The sequence below is a fragment of the Miscanthus floridulus genome, chromosome 17 (genome assembly GCF_019320115.1).
Source record: "Miscanthus floridulus cultivar M001 chromosome 17, ASM1932011v1, whole genome shotgun sequence".
NCBI classification, from domain to species: domain Eukaryota; kingdom Viridiplantae; phylum Streptophyta; class Magnoliopsida; order Poales; family Poaceae; genus Miscanthus; species Miscanthus floridulus.
Window position 1 is genome coordinate 106,856,847 of NC_089596.1, and position 20,137 is coordinate 106,876,983.

The 20,137-nt window shown below is 43.4% G+C and overlaps 1 protein-coding gene and 1 long non-coding RNA gene across 7 annotated transcripts; both read left to right on the forward strand.

The window, feature by feature from the left end:
• Nucleotides 1-2,413: 2,413 nt before the first annotated feature.
• LOC136516442 (uncharacterized) lies at nt 2,414-5,834 on the forward strand. 6 transcript variants are annotated; one of them, XR_010774061.1, is made up of 5 exons: nt 2,414-2,986; nt 3,075-3,311; nt 3,699-4,053; nt 4,628-4,763; nt 5,370-5,834. It is a non-coding gene; the product is annotated as an uncharacterized lncRNA (long non-coding RNA). The 6 variants fall into 6 exon arrangements; XR_010774063.1 differs by having other exon boundaries at nt 2,414-2,952; nt 3,070-3,311; nt 3,699-3,987; XR_010774060.1 differs by having other exon boundaries at nt 3,070-3,311; nt 5,370-5,833.
• A 469-nt stretch (nt 5,835-6,303) lies between these two features.
• On the forward strand, nt 6,304-11,045 carry LOC136516236 (protein argonaute MEL1-like). The gene is made up of 14 exons (XM_066509596.1): nt 6,304-7,368; nt 7,533-7,786; nt 8,467-8,580; nt 8,660-8,834; nt 8,912-9,030; nt 9,114-9,239; nt 9,329-9,444; nt 9,526-9,588; nt 9,701-9,764; nt 9,850-9,961; nt 10,052-10,104; nt 10,188-10,285; nt 10,368-10,402; nt 10,738-11,045. The coding sequence occupies exons 1-14, from the start codon at nt 6,627-6,629 to the stop codon at nt 10,803-10,805; spliced, it is 2,139 nt and encodes a 712-aa protein (XP_066365693.1). The 5' UTR covers nt 6,304-6,626; the 3' UTR covers nt 10,806-11,045.
• Nucleotides 11,046-20,137: the final 9,092 nt, after the last annotated feature.

A 20,137-nucleotide genomic window follows, 5' to 3' on the forward strand; every position in this document is an offset into this window, starting at 1 on the left:
TGATGCCACCCACGCACGCATGTCTGCGCGGGAATGCAGGAGCACACAAGCAGTCACGACAGTCGAGGGCTCACTTAAGTCTGAAGGCTGACGAGATACGTACTGAAGACTAAATCAATCACAAAAATAAGACGAGTTGGTTTAAAAAAAGAAGAAAATAAAGAAAGAAAAATATACAACAGGAAAAAGAGTATTGTAGACATTTTTCAGTTTCTATCACTAGCAAAGATGTATAGGATTTTTTTCCCTCTATGACATTCGTCCACAAGCAATTAAGGTTAGCTTTTGATGACCCTTTCTTTTTTTTTGAAAAGTTGATAAGCATAATTTTGGACCAACCAATATTTTATTTTACATGTCACTAGATATTGACAATGATATATCATAAAAAATATAATCATATATTTTGTCTCTAATGTACAATAAATTATCGTTCAAAATTTATATTCATCGTAACATAACGTGGCTAAAAAACAATAGACTATTTTTAATTTTGTGAATATGTAATGTTTTTTTGCTCGGAATATGTAATGTTTTTTTGTGATCACACAGTATTGTTGATGCTACATGAATCATGAGAAATTATGATATGATAGAGCTGGACCAGATTTGTTGTTTGTTATGAACAGGGTAGGGATTAATTCTATTTTGTGCTTTACAATGGACGGAAGAAATCTATCAATTTTATTCGATACAGACTTAATTGGATAATGTGATTAAAATTAGTGGTTATAAAAAATATAGCTTTTCAAGTTAAATTTACATAAAAAGTAAAATATAAATAAATATGCAAAACTCTTGTCCTTATTTTTATTAATGTTCGTTAATTTTTTTCTCCCACTGCAACGCACGACATGTTTGCTAGTCTATACTCTATATATATACCTCTATACCTAATAATAAAGAGGCAAAATTTTTGGTTTTTTTTTTCGTCCAGCCCATTCCAATTTGGCCTGTTCGGTGCACTCACTCGCGCGGCCCACTCGCTCACGTCGAAATTCAGCTCGCGTCCGGGCCCCTCACTCCCCACTCGCTCACGGCCAAATTCAGCTCGCGCCCGGCCCACTGGCACTCGCGCGGCCCACTCACTCACGTCCAAATTCATCAGGTCGCGTCCGGCCCAATATGTGTGAAAAAACGCCAAAAAACAAAGCTGCACGAGGAATCGAACCCGCAACTCCAGCAACAGATAGGCAGCTTACCACCACACCACACGACACATGTGACAGAAAGGAAAACTTCCTTTCTATTTAATGAGTGGATAACACCTTAAAGCTGAACAGATAATCCCCCGCATATAGAAAATAAAAATGTGAAAAATGTGGCACTATGTATATTAGAACAATCCTACGTATCTATACCTCTATTTTTCTATATATATATCTATACCTTGATAATAAAGAGACAAAATTTCAACATATTTTTTGGTGTGGCCATTTTTAAAATTTTAACTCCCTAGAATAAATTAGATACAACTCGATTACGTGTTCTACTAAACAAAGATATTTAAATATTATAAAAAAATTAAAGAACACTATCATACTAGGAAAGGTGTCTTAATAGGACAACCATTCATTGGGAATACTCGACACAGATCCAACTGAGTTCGTGTTATATTTAATTCGTATTATAGCTACGTGCCCAACTACACGTCTTTGCTGGCTTGCCGGTGCACCTTGGCTGACGTGGGCGTTATTGAGCATGATGTTCATCTCGCTCGCCGACGCGATCACCGTGCCTGGATGCTTCTTTGTGTACGCCGGCGTGGGAGCGTCTACGTGGACGTTTGTGTACGTACATAAATTAAATTATAGCTTTTAAGGCCCTGTTTAGTTCCAAAAAATTTTCACGCAAAACTACAGTAACGGATCTTGCGGCACATGCATGAAGTATTAAATATAGACGGAAAAAAATTAATTGCACAGTTTATGTGTAAATTGCGAGACGAATGTTTTGAGCTTAATTAGGCCTTGATTTGACACTAAAGTGCTACAGTAACAAATGCGCTAAGGACGGATTAATTAGGCTTAATAAATTCGTTTCGCAGTTCTCAGGCGAGTCATGTAATTAGTTTTTTAATTAGTATCAAAAACCCCTTTCGACATCCCATGAAACATCCAATGTGACACCCAAAAACTTTTTGCCTCCCAACTAAAGGGCCTAAATTTAATACAAAGGATAAAACACAAATATATATAACAAAGCTCTCATTTTCTAAAAAAAAAAATTATTTGTTCCCGTTGCAACGCACGGGCATATTTTGCCAGTAATAATAAAAAGGCAAAATTTCAGTCTCTTTTTTCGTCGGGGTCGTTTTTCGTCTGGCCCATTCAATAGCCCAACTGTCTCACTCGCTCACGTTCGGCCTTCGGCAGCCCAATCGCTCGCGTGTGAAAAGCCCACTCGCTGGCGTTCCTGACGACGCACTCGCTCCGTCGCTCGCGTGCGTGCCCGACGCTCCTCTCCCTTCCGTGCCCCCTCCCCGATGCGGTGGCGCACGGTGTCCATGTCCCCGTGCCCGCGGTGGCCGATGGCTACGCACGCCGTCGATGTCCCTGCGTCCCAGGCGGCCGTTGGCCGGCGGTCGGCCGTCCACAACCCCGCGCCCTCCCCCACCGCGCCAATCCATCTCTGCCTACCGACGGGCAGCCCATCTGCGTCTGAATCCCGTTGGCTGGCTGCTGGCATACGCCGTCCATGTCCTCGCGCTCTCCCCCGCCGCGTCCATTGGAATCGGCCTCCCGGCGGTCGTCTGCTGGAGGTCGCCGTACATGGCCTCACTCCCTCCTCTGCAGCGGTGGCGTCGCACGACACATCCGTCTCGGCCTCCAGGTGTCCAGACCCAGATGGAATCGACTTGGTTCTCCGTGTTCTATTCGATTCAGATTTCTCTCTTTTCCCTTTTTTGCAGGATAAGAATCGAATTGGTTCTCCATATCCTGTTCGATTCAGGTTTCTCTTTTTTTTTTCCTATTGTTCAATTCAGGTTTCTCCCTTTTTTTCCTATTATAAATTAGCCTATGAATCATCTTTCTTGATATAAAAACAAAAATTAATCTTTGTTGACAGCGAAGTCTCTGCATCCAGAACCAGTTCGCCAGTTTTGAAGCTTGGTGTCGACAGATTGGAATTGAAGGCAGGAAATCGATACTCACGTACTGACAAGAGTAGCACTGGGGGTTACTTGAACATTGGTACAATTGATGGTAGGATACTGAGAAGAGCAGTGTCGAGGAATTTTAAACCTAGCTGCAAATATTGAAGCATTTATCCTTCCTATATTGGTGTAAAAAGAAAGGGCATCAAGACTGGTGAGCAAATAATCTTGTTGATAAAAGTTTGCAGATTCTGTTTCTTCACATCACAATAAATTCGGAGTGTTTTATATCACCCAGTAGTCTTGGTTTTAGAACATTGGCGTGTTGATTCAGCTTTTACAGTAGCCGCATTGTTGATTGCATTTTTTGGAGGTTGTGATTGTAGTAAGAACATTATCAAGACTTTACAAGGAAGTTTGAATTAGATGCTCTTTACAAATATTTTCGCCAACAAGTGACGTGGTGAGGTGGACATGTAAACAAGATGTACTTATTGATTCATGTGCTCCCTGTTTAGATCTGAATATAGATAACATGTACTGCAACTATTAGCTGAATAATGCTCAGGGTTGAACCTTTTGGTTGTGTTTTTTGATTCAGGTTTCTAGAAACATATCTTTGAGGTGCTGAACTTACTCTTCCACTCGGGTACAAGGAATTTTCAGACCCAACACAGCCCCTGCGCGCGCCTTGGGACCAAGGGTCCGGCCCTTCATGCAGTGTCACCGGAAGCTCACTTCCCCAGCAGCGGAGCAGGTGAACAGGACAAGGTAGAGGCCAGGAGAATTTCGCGAGGCGAAGAAATCCACGAGCCACAGGTGCAAGGGGTGGGCGGAGGAGGTTCCCCTTTCTCCCGCAGAACTGAATAGGAATGTCCTTGTAAATTGTTGTGAGTGTTGGGTTATCAGTTCATTCTCATGACCTTGAGAAGTGTGATATTGGTCCGCAAAGTACAGTTAAGCATGTCATCTGAGAATTGCATTTTTCATAGTGCCTTCATTTCATATTCCAGTTTCATTAGAGATGCTGATAGTCTTGAAACTGCTTTTATGAAGTGTGATATTGGTTTTGGTTTAACAGCTCATTCAGGTCCTTTTAACTGTCATATCTCTCATGCATAAACCATGTTATTAGGGCGTCCGGTACATCTTTAGATGCTCTGTGATATATGTGAAGAACATTTATTCTAGAATTAAGCATAACTTTCACTTATCAAAAGCTGCTATATGAGTGCTTTTAAGAGAGACTCAATAAAGTTGTTTCAATACAGTTGTGTTTCAATCATAGTTCATATGCTATTCCGTGTATCAACTAATGTTTTTCCTGCCTATGGAATTAAATCTAATTTGTGTCAGGGATAATCAATGTCTAAACTGAGTGCATATTTTTTCAGAAGATTAGCTTTCTATTGTTCCTACAAATTATTAGTACTCTTTTTCAGTTATGCAGGATGATAACCTGTCGCTTTTTTCGGTGATATGGATTGCGATTCAAACATATAAATTATTTATTTAGTTCATCTTTTTCAGTTATTTTGATGATATTCTTCAGCCCCATATCCTCAAGACCCCTTTGCGCCCAATGCACCCACATCCACTGTCCCGATCCCGACGCACAGGAGACGGTGAGGCTTGGCGTGCTCCTTACCCTTGACACAATCAGGAGGTTTGTGCTCGACTCCCTCACGTGCTCAAGCGACCTGTGCTTGCACTCATTCTGGCTGGAGTGCTGCCGCCGCAGCGTTGGCTGGGTAGGCGCTGGCCACCTCAGGCTCCTCCTCGCCTCCATGGCACGGGTAGATTGCAATATGCTCACAACAATTTCCACTAGGATATGAGTCAGCCCTCTTTATTCCTCAGTCACCCCTGGTCTACTTTATTAGCTTCTAGATCTGGTGGTTTCGTATGTGACCATATGTGTTCATTACAACTGCCTGCTAAGTCTCAATTAGATATTGTCAGATTGTTAATTGTTTAGTGTAATGCTAGATAAATTAATCTCAGGATCTTCAATGTACTGCTACTGATTCTCAGATTGATAATTGTGCATCATTTCTATGGGGGTTATTAGTACTGATTCTCAGATTGATAATTGTGCATCATTTCTATGGGGGTTATTAGTTCAATGGGGGGATAGATTATTAAATTGAGTACCAATGCCTTAGCCTAACATGAATTTCTAGAAATTGGATAACATTATTTTCTGTAATCATGCCCACTTTAATCTATTAATATTTAATAATCTTGCCATTATTTATTTTCAAAATTTCAGTTACCTTGACTGCAAGGAGGAGGAGCATTGGTACCCTGGGTTGATGGTGGTCCTGCGATGTGGATGACACGAACAAGCCAAGGGTCTCCATCTGGTGCCACCACATAATCAGTTTCCATGACACGGTGATGAGGTCTCAAGGAACACGTCTACCATCCAGTTTCAAGGATGCCACTAATATGGATGTTTAATTATTGAGGTTTTACTCATACAATCAGTCTTATGAAATTAGTCCTTCATTGAGTTGAGCTGGAGGCAATAGGTTTTGCTATCGCTGCAGCAGTGCAGCCATCACTTGTGTTGTCCCCGTAGTTATTGTGTTGTTGGTCCATAATTTGGTGCTTATATGAGGACAAGTGAACTTCTGTTGTAGAGTATTTTTTATTATCTAGCTTATTTAAAGGATTGGACTTCTGAACCTCCCCATCTATTTGGAAACTGTACCAAATTTGATGCATTTTGGAGTTGTTTTGTCTTTTCATCTTATTGGTTATTTATTAAGAATCAACACATCGTTATGCATATGGGTGCCCCTATAAGAATCGGCGATTCTGAGTAGTACTAGAGAGCAGGGAATTAAATGGATGCCGCATCTGGCAACGGCTTTCAGTAGTAGATCTCTTGTTTTGCTTGCATTGTCAACAGAAAAAAATCCCCCACCATGATTCCAGGCATCAAATTTTATAATTAACCCGTAGCCATGCACGGAGCTCGAGCGTACTACACGGAACGCGGACGTAACGGTTCGCATCGCTGCGTCGCGGGCTCTACGTGGGCCTCAGCCTGGGCCATCACGCGCCTGTGGGCTGGCATCGCATGCGTCAGGTTGTCGGCGCGTTGCTCCGGTCCAATCGGAAGATTGGCGCCCGCCCGCCGTCCGTTTCCAACAAAACCTAGCGCGCTGACGGCTTTTTCTGTGGGCCCGGCTGGCCGCTCTTGGCCGCTCAACAAAAAAAACAAAAAAAAAAAAATCCGACACTCTCGTTAGGGTTACCGCTCCCTCCTCGCACTCCGTCCGCCGCCGCCGCTCCCGCTCCACTCTCCTCCCTCGCTCTCCCGCAGCCGAGGTCCAAGAAGGTCAATCCGCCGGTCAACTTCCCCAGGGCTCGTTCTCTCCCTTCTCCTTCCTCTGTTTCCCTGATAAATCTCCATTGGCGGCCGCAGCGTCCCCTTTTCATTCTTCGATCCCAAACCCTAGACTAGAGGGAGTTGCAGGAAATTCCCCATCCAAGCCAAACCCCGTGGAAGAGGAGCGCCATGGCGGCGAAGGGGAACACGGTGAACTGGAAGGAGCACCTGGGTAAGAGTAAATACTCCTCGGGGTGTTCGCTGCAGCTTAGCGCGGCTGCAGCTACTCCTATTGTTGCTACAGTACCGAGAAAAAAGGAAACAGCAGCCTTAGCGGCTGCTGGCTGTACCGAACACCCCACAACAATGATAGCTCGGCAATCGACGACGAGGAGGAGAATGGAGGTTCTACGAGCCGCCAATGATGGCTCTGCAATCGACGACATCACCCACATCCTCAACAAGCTGCCTATCGGGGTCGGTAGCGCCGGATCCTGCAATGAGGAGGCGCCGGGTGAGCGCCGTTCTGACGAACAAACGGCTGAAGACAGTGGATTTAAATGTTCAGATTCCCGTGATGAGAAGATGACAGATGTGGGCTCCCAATGTTCAGATGAGAAAATGAGAGAAGATGGTGGCTCGGATCTATTTGGTTCGGAAGACATAGGAGATGCTGATTCAGACATTATCTACTTGGAAGGATTCCCTAGTTTGGATGAGATGGAAGATGATATCTGTGATCAGATGGAAGATGCTATGTGTGAACCAGATTATTCCGATGAAGACACAGAAGAAGATGAAGGATCTGAACAGCACCATGGCTTTGATGAGAACACGGGGGAAGATGATGCATGTGAACAGCCCCAGTGGATGGAAGTAGATGATGGAAGCGCAGCCTTCAAGGAAATAGATGAAGCCTTCCTGTGCCCTGGTAAAACTTAGTTTCTGCTCAGTTGTTTGGAGTCGAATCAATCTATCATAGGCTAACAGCTTGTTCTCTCCTTGTTCGTATCCCCCACTCTACTCTCATCTCCCTTTTCCTTTCGAGTTGATTATCCTTCTTGTTTACACTTTCTTCCTTCTTCCTGTCTCCAGAGGACCGTGAGTGCATTCTCAAGCTGGGACTAGGAACACATGCGCAATACAAGAAACCCAGCATCGTGTCTTGGTATGACTTCCCGGAGCTGCCTCACAACAGAAGCTACTACAGATTCAGAAACAACATGCCTATAGAGGTTGTGCATGCATCGAATGAGAATTCTGCAGAGTATAACACTCATGAAGAGAAATCTGGGGGAAGCGACATCAGTACCTTGTCTGGTCTCCTTGATGACGCGGTTGAGGTGCAGGTATTCCAGCTGTTAAGTACTTCCTCTACACAGACTTTTTTTTTTATATAAATTAACACAGTACAGGAAGCTTTATACTATGATAGATTTATCAAACCTCATTATTCCTTTCGATGGAAGTTTTTTACCAGACAAATCTGTACGTACCATTTTTTAAAGCTGTCAATCTAAATATTGAAAATTAACTTGAATTCATACCATGATATTATGGTTGATCGATGTGATCTGTTCTGAGATCTTATAGTGCAGTGAGAATATATTTTTTCTGATGGTGTGCTAAGTTCCTTGAATCATAACATCATGCATCCTCAATCAAATTATGCATCATATAGTCCTTGGATGAGTTATACATGACGCAGCTTGTGCATGACAATTCTTGAATGTTGTTATTTGCTGCGTGCATGATGTGAATTTGCAAGGTTTCCAGCATAACTTAAAACAATATGGGAACTAACCGTCCGAAAAATGTGTTCAAAACCAAAAACCTAAAAGTCTGAAACTAATAAACAATTGACAAACATGAGTGGAGCTATCTAAGAGCATATCTGGCTAATGGGTAGGCATCCTTGCGTGTATATGTATGGGAATCTTGATGTTACTGTTATGTAACTCTATTTATCTCCATCGTTCATAATATCTTATCGAAGCATTCTCAAACGTTTGCATTTCTTCCCTTTTAGTTTGAACGTGGAATCGTGAGACACTGGGCATGTATAGATTTTTCATCTTTGAGCTATAGAAAGTCACTCAAGCTTATTGGTGCGGTTGTAGATATGTGTGTGACCATTGGAATGGTAAGTCCTGTGTACTTTTTTTTTAATATGGATTTCTAATTATTTAGGGCACGTCTGACTTTGACTATCTACATGATAGAAATTTTTTCCGTTCCCACAAATGTTGGCTCGGGTAAAACCTGCTACTTTGGATGATATCGGAAAGACTCTGTTGGATATGAGCAAGAAGATCTTCGATTTCATTACCGAACTTAAGGAAGAAGAATCAGCAGTATTTCTACTTGTGATTTTGCCAGATGATCGACAATATGATGGTATGGAAGTTATACTTTTGTCAGATTTACCAATTACCATTGGTTTTATTTTCTGACAGTCATGTAATGTTTTGCAGAGAGAATCAAAGAGCTGTGTGATGCGATCCTTAATGTCACATATGAGCTTTGTTACCCATATTATTATAAAATAATTAAGTGGCCGCTGAAGAAAACTGCATGCCAAATAAGATCTAAGGTTCTCCCTCTTGGATAGGTTTTTTTTTTCTTTGTGTGTGTGTGTGTGTTACAGAGTTATCATGGTTTGTGTTTATTAATCAGGTTGTAAAGCGTGATGTACGCCGTCGGCGATTGGCCTTACCCCTTGTGTCAGAGGCCCCAATGATTATTTTTGGTGCTGACTTGCTCCATTGTATGCCAGGAGAGGGCTCAGAGTCTATTGCAACTGTATGTCTCTCCTTAAGCTAACATGACCTAGATTCATTTTTTGCTGCTACGCATTCCAGTGGTCAATTATATTTTTTGGAGTTATGTAGGTTGCGGCCTCACTGGATTGGCCAAAATTCAGAAAGTATTTTGTTATGGAATCATACCAACCATATGGTGAAGGGATCATAAAAGACCTGCATAATAGCAATGGTGGCATTATGATGTAATTATGTGTTGTATATGATCTTTCGCTACCCACTGTCACTTTGTTCCTTTTGGATAACTAACATCCTTACTTTTGCAGCGATTTTTTTAATTCCTTCTACAAGAGAATAAAGCAAAACCCTCAGAAGATAATCTTCTTCAGGTAGAACTTCTTGTATTCCTTCCTTCCAACTTTGGTCCAGTTGAATCATATATATATATATATATATATATATATATATATATATATGCTCACATTGCAGTACCTTGTACAGGAATGGATTAGAGCGGGGTCAATTCGGCCCCATTTGCCAGCAAGAAATAGATGATATAAAACGGGTAGGAATACAGTGTTATTTGCTTTCCTCTATCTGTTTGGATCTCACTGTCTCATTTTGATGGTTTTGTGCTTCTTCCTTGAAAGGCTTGTGCCTTTTTCAACGACAGATATCAACCACAACTCACATATGTGGTTGTGCTGCCTACTCCTATTGAGATGATTGGGATGACCGACAAAAGCAAGGACATTCTTCCTGGTTCGCGTCGCTACTACGTCTCTGCGTCTCTTTTCTTACTGAGGATACATACACATGTACTTGCCTTTGGTGACGGGGTTTCTTTTATAGGAACTGAGGCTGACCCTACAAAGTTTAAGTTCTGGTGCTGCCATCGTGGTCAGGTAAAGTACATTTTAATTTGGTGAATCTGCAGCTCTAGCCTTAAATAAAAACATTATTGAGCTGCTGTATTGTTTGACTGTAGAACTTCTCAGCCTCCTTGGTTTGTTATCATGTTGTTCACGACGACAACAATTTTCCAGCTCATGAACTTCAGTCTTTAACCTCAAAGCTTTGCACCTTGTAAGTTTCAACTCTACTTTTGAATTGCTTTGCTGTGGTGATTGTTAGTAGGCACCTGACCAACATGTGTTGCCAAATACAGACGTCATCGTTGGGCCAGCCCAGAAATATGTCTTGGTAAGTACTTTTACACGCTTACCATTATTTATTCTTCTCTCACTGCATGTGTGTACAGTATTTTTCTTTAAAAGTTGAGTTTTCTTAATTTTGGAAAGAAAGAAATAGTGCCTCATTTTGTTGATGAGCACAGCAAGGGGCTACGGGTAGGAATGTCCTTATTTGTGACTTGCTATAACGCGAGTGTAATTTCCTCGTTGACAAATTTCTTTTTTATTTATTAAAAGATAGCTTTATGCAGCTTCTTTCATTCTTTTGAGTCATAAGTATGTTTGTTTACGCCTTGTATGGTATATCGCTTCTATTGCACTCACCTCTCATTCCATTGTGTCTAGTCCCACCGGCCTACTATGCCCAAAGTGCTGCATTCGATGCGATTCAAGAATGGAGAAAGACTTCCTGAAGTAACCCATCCAAGAGATAATAAATGATGAGGTGCTCTATGCATTAACAAGTACAATGTTGCCATTTAATCCTGTTGAACAGACGTGATATTTGTAAACCTGGTGGTCCTGTGGATATTTAGTACCAAATGTTCTAATGTTAGATGGATGCTTTTGACTGCATCGATTTTCATGTTCTAATTTTAGAAGGATGCTAGAACAACACTTGCAATGTTCTAATTTTAGATGGATCCTTGTAATGTCTTCCTGGTCATATGTACATCCTTATGCCGTATGGGATTCGCTCAAGGAGAACGCTTCTGCTACTGTGTGGCTACTGTTCACGAATCGGACGTCTTTGAGCATGATCAATTTAGAGGACGAATCTTCCTTCCCGTCCTTAGTTTAGGACAGTGGAAAGTATTTTTTTCCACGTGTCTCCTGCGTGTGTCGGCGTGCTTTTGCTCTCTCCGGATTCATTCAACGCCGCCGCGTAGGGCCTCTAGCCAAAAAAGCAAAAACAAAAACCAACTCGCAAGCCTTGACGCCTCCGCTTTTGCTCTCTTCCCGTCCCCCATCTCGTGAAAAAAAAAGCGCCTCCACGCTTCCCTCGGGCGCTGCGCCCAGCCGTCTCGCCATTGGCTTCCTTCCTCAGATCCACTTCACCTCCACCCGTTTCCCATCCGGGTGTCTAGCGGCCTACTCGGAAGAGGGAGGGAGGGGCTCAGCAGGGCTGATGGTGGCGGCGGCTCCTTGCGGGGGTTATTGGGGAGGAACAGCCGATACGCGCGCATGGACGACGTGCACCCACAGGAGCAGGAGGACGGTGGTGGCGTCTATCGATGTTTTACCACCGATAGCCTACCACGGGGTACCCAGAGCAGTTGTTCGGGCTTCGGCGTATGCAGAACTCGGCGGTTAACGCAAGAGACAGTCGATTTATACTGGTTCGGGCCCTCGACCGTGATCGAGTAATAGCCCTACGTCCAGTGCTTTTGCGTTGGATTGATTGGAATATTGCGCTACAATCGTTCTTCCCTTTTGGGTGCCCACGGTCTCTCTTTATAAATAGAGAGGGCCGTGGTGCAATTACAATCCTAGTTGGATCCACGGAAGGTGTCCGGAACTACATACAGAAGGTACTTTCCATAGGAATCCGCCTAGTCTGGCCTATTCTACTCAGATTCGGTGTAGCAGTCGCTGCACCTCTTCTCGCTTCTGTCCGTGGGCCAGGCCAGGGCCCACGATCCGTAGTTGCTTTGCTGAGGAGCCCTGTGGGTCCCGCATCGACAAGCCCCCGAGCATTTCATGGTTGAACTCGGAAGCCTCCTTGTTTCTCTGGCTTTGCCTGGCGAATCAAGCCGGTCGGGTTCTTTCGACGTGAAGCCTTGAAGTGGTCCTGTCTTGAAGAAGTTCTTTGAGTGACGTGCGTTTTTTTTGAAAAAAGGCACTCACTGAGTGTAGCCCCCGAGCCTCTTGCTTTTTGGAACAAAGAGTTAGAGGGTCTTGACTTTTTACTGTTGGAAAAACTGAAAATCTCTTCTGAGGATATGTACCCTGCAGCCCCCGAGCATATGTCCGGGTTCTTTTTGTTGAAGAAGAACTCGGATAGAGGGTCTTTTGTCATATTCTCAGGTAGCCTGCTAGTCCTGGTTCTTTTTGAAGATAGGTGATAGGTAGTGGTTAAGTGTAAATACTGCTCAGTCATGAGTTGTACAGTGTTGGTATATTCTTCCTGTTGTGTTGTCGTGGTTGTTTCTGATACTCCCGAGTACTTTCAGCGAAATCCGAGTTCTTTGTCTTCCTTATGCGGTAATCCTTTTTTGCTTCATGGTGGATGAGTTCTTTTTGGAGTAGTATAAGTACTTTGTCGTGGTACTGGATGGATAAGTCTGAGATCTGCCCGTTGAACTGTACCGTTGTGAAAAGGTGTGTCGTCCGTCATTTCGGTCGCGTCGGTTATGGCGAGAAATGGACCGTTGCGTTCCCATGCCGCGTTAATCGGGCCTGGTGGGCCGTATTTTACCGTTGTAAATCTTATTTAAAGGCTCTTCTCCTTCTTCTTTTTATGCTGTCTTTGCCTTCTAGCTTTTAGCCTTTGCGAAACCCTAGCACTCCGAGCACCGCCGTCGCCATTGTCACCGTCATCTGAACGCTGCCGCCCTTAGTGCTTTGTGCTTTTGCTGGTATATGGGCAAGAAGAAGTCGTCGAGCAAGTCTCAGGCGGTCTTTGAGGACGAGGAGGCGTCGATTTCCACAATTGACAATCAGGAGTTTGTGGCCATGAGGGATGCGGCTAACAGCTGGCCTGCTCCGAGCACTAAGGAGGAGTAGTTGCAAGAGTTGGCCGACGAGGGCCTAATCTAGGAGAAAAGTCTTGCCGAGTGGAGGGGGCCTGGTGAGCATCGAGTTCCCTATCTTAATCCTGGGGAAATTGTTCTTTTCTTGTCTTTTGTTCGTGCTGGCCTATGTCTCCCTGCTTCTCATTTCCTTCATCGTTTCCTTCGTTACTTTGCTATTTCTCTGAACCATCTCACCCCGAATGGGGTTCTGCATCTTTCTGTCTTTGTTCATTTCTGTGAGACTTTCCTTGGAATCCTCCCTTCTATCACTCTCTTCCGGTATCTCTTTTGTCTGAAACCGCACCCTAGGTCCGACAATACTTCTGTCCTGGGCGGGTGCGGTATTCAATTTCACCAGAATAAGCAGAAGGAGTACTTTGATTACACCTTAGTTGATTATGTGAAAGACTGGAGGACCGAATGGTTTTACGTCGGGAATATGGATCCTCCCCTTATTGTGCATTCGGATGTTGGTCCGGTCCTTAATGACCGGTGGGAGAAGACGCCATTGACGAGCGAGGAGCTCTAGAAGATCAAGCCGTTCCTTGATAGGATCAAGACCTTGAAGCAACAAGGCTTGACCGATTTTGGAATCGTGGCTAGCTACCTCCGTCGCCGAGTTCAACCCTTGAAGGTGAGGGAAACTATCAATGGGGAACCCTACGGCCCCCCATAGACCGTACTATAGGGAAGTGGGCCTTGGTAACAAGGCCCACAGCCCAATCATCAAGAAGAACATGGAGCAAAGCAACGAGCAAGACTAAAACTCCAACTCGGACTATACAAGGAAAGGCGCCCAAAGCGTAGCTTAGGACTCTGACCTTGTATCCGAGTAGGACATAAACAACTCCTCTCAGTACCTGGACTATAAAGGGCTGGTGAGGATACCCCTTGTAAACAACAGAACGCATACCGAATACTCAAAGCAACATGGCGCAAACAGGCTAACGCCAAACTGGACGTAAGGTTATTACTCGATCGAGTCGAGGGCCCGAACCAGTATAAATCGTGAGTCTCTTTGCGTAACCGCCGAGTTCCACTATTTACCGAAGCCCGAACAACTGTCACGGGTACCCCCGTGGCAGGCTGTCGGTGATAAAACATCGACAGCTGGCGCGTCAGGTAGGGGCTTTCGATGAATTTCTCTCGAGAGCTCAGCGGACCTCGACCTCAAGATGATTTTTTCGGTGGGAACAACCTTTGTCTTCAGATCATGGATCTGCGAGGTTGACGGCGACGGCAAGCTACATACCCGTCTCCGAGAAGAAAAAGAATTCGATGACGAAGTAGAATATGAACTCGCCAAGATGACGAAACTCTCAACTTCGGATCCAACTCAGAATGAGGAAGAAAGCGGATACGAAACCGACTCTGAGAAAGAAATACAATCCGACTCCAAGGAAATCTTCACAGCACAAGAGCCAAGCCTAATTGGACTCGGAGACACAACAACGATCGTGAAGAAATACAACCCGTACAACTCAAAAAAGAACTCGGGAACGTACGGACTACACAACGCGGCGTCAATCTGTCAACACTTTACCCAAGACAAGATGAACTCAGCAAGAAAAATACTCCTAGAGGGAGCACAAGAAGGGATGATCATGACAATTACGCTACAAGACTGTGTGGTGCATTGGCCAGGTTCTTTCACCTCGAGCAAAGCCCAGACTAGCACGTATGTTGAAGAACTACCTTACTAGGAGGGAAAAGAACTCAGATCCAGCTCAGAAACTACCAACAGCTCGACCAAACGAAGGATGAAATACCGTACAAGAAGAGCTCGGAAGAGGTACACTGTATACATGGCGGAACAACTAGAGCAACCTTTGGAACCGCCCTAGATACCAGATATAAAATCTTCAGACGAATCTGAAAGCAACATCTCGTCAGATGAGAAAAGCGACAACAACAAAAATGATGAGCAAAGACTAGCAAGACTAAAGAAGAATAAGTTGAAGGCTGGAAGGAGGAACAGGGCTAAACAAAGGAAGCAAATCTGGAATAAATACAAGGCAGAATTGACGGAATACAACAGAAAGAAGGCGGAAAGAGAAGCCAAAAAAAGTACAAAAAGGAAAAGAATTAAAGAGTTAACAAAAGAGTTACACGCCCTCACGAATAACAGAAGGACAAAGGAAGACCAGGAGAAAGAAGTCGGGGGATCAGAAAAACAACTCGGCGAAGAACTTCCACGGGAGCCACAAGGGGAACAACCACCTAAAAAATCAAATTTTCAAAGGCTAGTGGAAAATACTGACAATAATGGAAGGCAAGAGCATTACCCCAGGCTACAAGAAAAGGGCAAGCCAGAACCGAGCCAGCGATACCCGGAAGCATCGAGAAGATTCGACAAAGAAGATGACTATGGAGAATCCGAGTTTAAAGAAGATAGATCATATTACAGGAGGGCAAGATCACCAGATTATGAAAGGATAGAACCATACGATAGATTCCCTTGTTTTACGAGAAGGCTACAAACATTAAAACTACCACACAAATTTAAGCCAGCAAATCACTCCAAGTATGATGGAAAAGTAGAACCAAGACAATGGCTAAGAGTTTATTCCCAATCTATTGAATTAGCTGGAGGAGATGATGACATCAAGGCTCTATTTTTCCCAATGGTCCTCGAAGCAATGCCACTACAATGGTTTGACAAATTGAGGCCAAGATCAATCAGATATTGGGAAGACTTGCAAGAAGCTTTCTGCAACAACTTCGCAGGCATTATTACCCATCCGATGACCGTAGCCGAGTTGAAAGGGGTAAGGCAAAGGAGAGGAGAAAGTCTAAGGGAATACTATAGAAGATTTGGAGAATTCAGGGCTCAAGTCCACGACATTACCGACAGAGAGGTGATAGAGGCCTTTGTAGAAGGAATCTTTGGCAAATTGGCAATACAAGGATTATTTCAATGAGAACCCAAGAACAAATGAAGACTTCAAGAGGGTTGTTGAAAAGCTAATTGCGTCAGAAGAAAGAACCCGGCACCGGTTTGCTAGGGACAACCCAGAGAATAGAAGACCCGATTACAGACAGCAAGACAAAAGGCCAAGGTAGGACAACATGGTGGCAACCACAGACAACAAGAGAAGATACAATGGCAACAGCAATGATAGCAACGGTGGCAATTACAATGGCAACTACAACAATAGCAACAACTGTAACAATAGCGGTTACAACAGTAATAGCAACTATCGAAGCAACAACTACCAAGGAAGAACACCGGAAAACATAGAGAACATGCCGTGTCACATACACCCAGGGGCCAGACACAAATTAGTTGAATGTAGCACTTTTCAGCGGCAATTCATGAAGAGAGAAAACAGGAATCAAAACAACTCAGAGCAGAAGCAAGAAGAATCCAAAAAGGAGGAAAAGAAAGCTGAAGGAGATTATCAAGAACCCCAACGCCAATTAGCAGTGATATTTTCAAGTGTTCCTTACACACGAAGCAAAAGGCAAGAGAAACTAGCTCACAGAGCCATCATGGCAGCTGAACCAGCCACCCCAAGGTATCTAGATTGGTCAGAGTACCCCATCCACTTCACAAGAGAATTCCAATGGACCAGTGCAACAAACGCAGGATGTTACTCGCTGGTACTGGGTCCAACTATCGCAGGAGTGGCAGTAACTAAAGTACTCATCGACGGAGGAGCCGGGCTTAACATAATTTTCGCAGATACTCTCAAAAGGATGAATCTGGATTGTGAAGGTCCAATGACACCAACAAGCACACCATTCTACGGAATAGTACTCAGTAGAGCAGCTATGCCCCTCGGATAGATAACCCTACCAGTTACCTTTGGCACACCAGACAAATACCGGACAGAATTCATCAAATTCGAAGTTGCATACTTTGAATCATGCTACCACGCAATACTTGGGAGACCAGCTTTAACAAAATACATGGAAGTGCCACACTATCCATACCAACTACTCAAGATGCCAACAACAAAGGGCGTATTATCATTGAAAGGAGATCTAAAGAAAGCGCATGATTGCGACGTACAAGCAGTACAAATATCCAAAAGATTACAAGACATAAAGGAAGGAAAGGAGATTGCAACGCTAGCCAACGAATTGAACCCGGATGAGATTTAGATACCGGCTAAGAAGCCAAGTAACTTCGCACCACCAAAAGAAGCCGCTACCAAGACTATCGACTTACTGACAGCCATCATCAGTGCAAACCTCGACCCCAAATAGGAACTCGCGCTCACCAACTTTCTTCGGGACAACAAAGATATCTTCGCTTGGAAGCCGGCCGACATGCCAGGGGTCCTAAGGAAGTTGGCTGAGCACATAATTGATGTAAACAAAGGGTCCAAACCCGTTAAGCAGAAGCTACGAAGATTCACTCCAGACAGAAAAGATGCAATCAAAAAAGAGATCACCAAGCTCATGACAGCATGATTCATCAGAGAAATCATCAACCCGAATTGGCTTGCCAACCCGGTCCTAGTAGAGAAGAAGAATTTAAAAAAATGGTGCATGTGCATCGACTACACAGACCTCAACAAACATTGCTCAAAAGATCTATATGTCCCACCAAGGATTGATCAAATCATCGACTCAACAGCAGGATCAGCTCTATTATCCTTTCTGGATTGCTACTCGAGCTATCATCAAATATCTCTAAGGGAAGAAGACCAAAGCAAGACATCGTTCATTACACCCTTTGGGGCCTATTGCTACAAATGAATGCCTTTTGGGCTAAAAAATGCAGGGGCAACATATCAAAGAGCAATTCAAACTTGTCTAGGGAATCAAGTCGGAAGGAACGCAGAAGCATACATTGATGATATGGTAATCAAGACAAAAGAACCCGGATCATTGATAGAAGACCTTGAGGAAACTTTCAAGAATCTAAAATCATGGCAGTGGAAGCTAAATCCCACAAAATGTATTTTTGGGGTCCCATCAGGACAACTACTCAGATTTCTAGTTAGCAACCGAGGAATTGAAGCAAGTACAAAGCAAGTTAAAGCCATCACGGATATGAAACCTCCAAGGAAAGTTAAAGACATATAGAAGCTTATAGGGTGCATGGTAGCACTCAACAGATTCATCTCCCGGCTAGGAGAGAAAGGGCTACCTTTCTTCAAACTATTAAAAAAGGCAGGAAATTTTGAATGGATAGAAGAGGCAGAAGAAGTATTCCAAAAGCTAAAAGAATACTTGGCATCATCACCAGTAATGAATCCACCAAAAGGCAAAGAAGACATGATGTTATACATTACAGCAACCAAGAACGTTGTCAGTATAGCAATTGTTGTTGAAAGAGAAGAACCCGGACACACATACAAAGTGCAAAGACTAGTCTATTACATAAGCGAGATTACAGTGGTAACCAATTTTCCACTCCAAGACATTCTACGCAACAAAGATGCAACAGGTCGGATATCAAAATGGGCAGTAGAACTTGGTGCTTTCAACCTAGACTTCAAACCAAGAACAGCAATCAAATCTCAAGCATTATCCGACTTCATTGCTGAATGGACAGAAATCAATCAAAAAGAGCCCAAACCAATACTTGATCATTGGAGAATGTATTTTGACGGTTCCCTAAAGTTAGGAGGAGCCAGAGCAGGAGTGCTATTCATATCACCAGAAGGGAGACAGTTAAAGTATGTGCTACAAATACTTTGGCAAGCAACTAACAATGAGGCTGAATATGAAGCATTAATACATGGTCTAAGAATTGCAAGCTCACTTGGGATCAAAAGGCTACTCGTCTACGGTGATTCAGCTATAGTAATCAACCAAGTCAACAAAGATTGTGATTGTATAAAAGACAATATGGACGCATACTGTGCAGAAGTTAGAAAATTGGAGAAAATTTTCCAAGGGCTCGAAATCCATCATGTACTAAGGGATTCCAACATTGCAGCAGACGTGCTAGCCAAATTGGGATCAGATAGAGCAAAAGTACCACCTGGTATATTTGTAGAAGAACTCATAGCCCCATCCATCAAACAACTCGGGAACACAGAAAAGGAGAAGGAAACAACAGATCCAATGGAAATAGATCAAGCAGAAGAACCAGACCAGTCAAGATAAATCATGGTCATATAAAATGATTGGAGACAAACATACACTGATTTTATCAAAGAGAAGAAACTACCCGAAGACAAAGCAGAAGCAACCCGGGTTATACGAAGAAGCAAAAACTACGTTCTAGTGGGAGATAAACTATACAAAAGAGCAGCATCATCTAGAGTACTACTTAAATGTGTTCCAACAGATAAAGGAAAGGAAATCTTGGATGAAATCCACTCAGGATGTTGTGGAAATCATGCAGCCTCTAGGACACTGGTCGACAAAGCATTCAGAACCGGGTTCTATTGGCCAACAGCACTCAAAGATGCAGAAGAGCTCGTCAAAACATGCAAGAACTGCCAAATGTTTACTAGACAATCACATGTACCCGCTCATAATTTGATATGCATACCACCAGCCTGGCCGTTCTCGTGCTGGGGGCTGGATCAAGTCGGACCACTCAAAAAAGCAAAAGGAGGCTTTGAATACATATTTGTGGCAATCGACAAATTTACAAAGTGGATTGAATACAAACCTTTGGTCAAATATAGTGCAGAAAAAGCAGTGGAATTCATACAAGACATCATGCATAGGTTCGGCATGCCCAACAGAATAATCATAGATCTTGGTTCACCATTTACAGCAAGAGAATTCCAATACTGGGCAAGAGATTGTGAGATAAAAATCGATTTTGCATCAGTAGCACACCCACAAGCCAATAGACAAGTCGAAAGAGCAAATGGACTCATATTATAAGGCCTAAAACCAAGATTATATGAAGATTTGAAAGATTATGGTGGAAAATGGATCGATAAACTACCAAAAGTAGTATGGGGTCTAAGAACCTAGATCAGCAGAGCCACCGGATACTCACCGTTCTTTCTAGTCTACGGATCAGAGGCAGTACTACCAGCCGACTTGATATGGCTATCTCCAAGAATAGAACAATATGAAGAAGGCGAAGT

What these genes read in the sequence shown, in the direction of transcription:
- LOC136516236 (XM_066509596.1), top strand. Translation starts at nt 6,627, where the DNA reads ATGGCGGCGAAGGGGAACACGGTGAACTGGAAGGAGCACCTGGGTAAG. An exon ending in AGATGATCGACAATATGATG is followed by an intron (nt 8,835 to 8,911) that starts GTATGGAAGTTA and finishes AATGTTTTGCAG; the next exon opens with AGAGAATCAAAGAGCTGTGT. An exon ending in AAATAGATGATATAAAACGG is followed by an intron (nt 9,765 to 9,849) that starts GTAGGAATACAG and finishes CTTCCTTGAAAG; the next exon opens with GCTTGTGCCTTTTTCAACGA.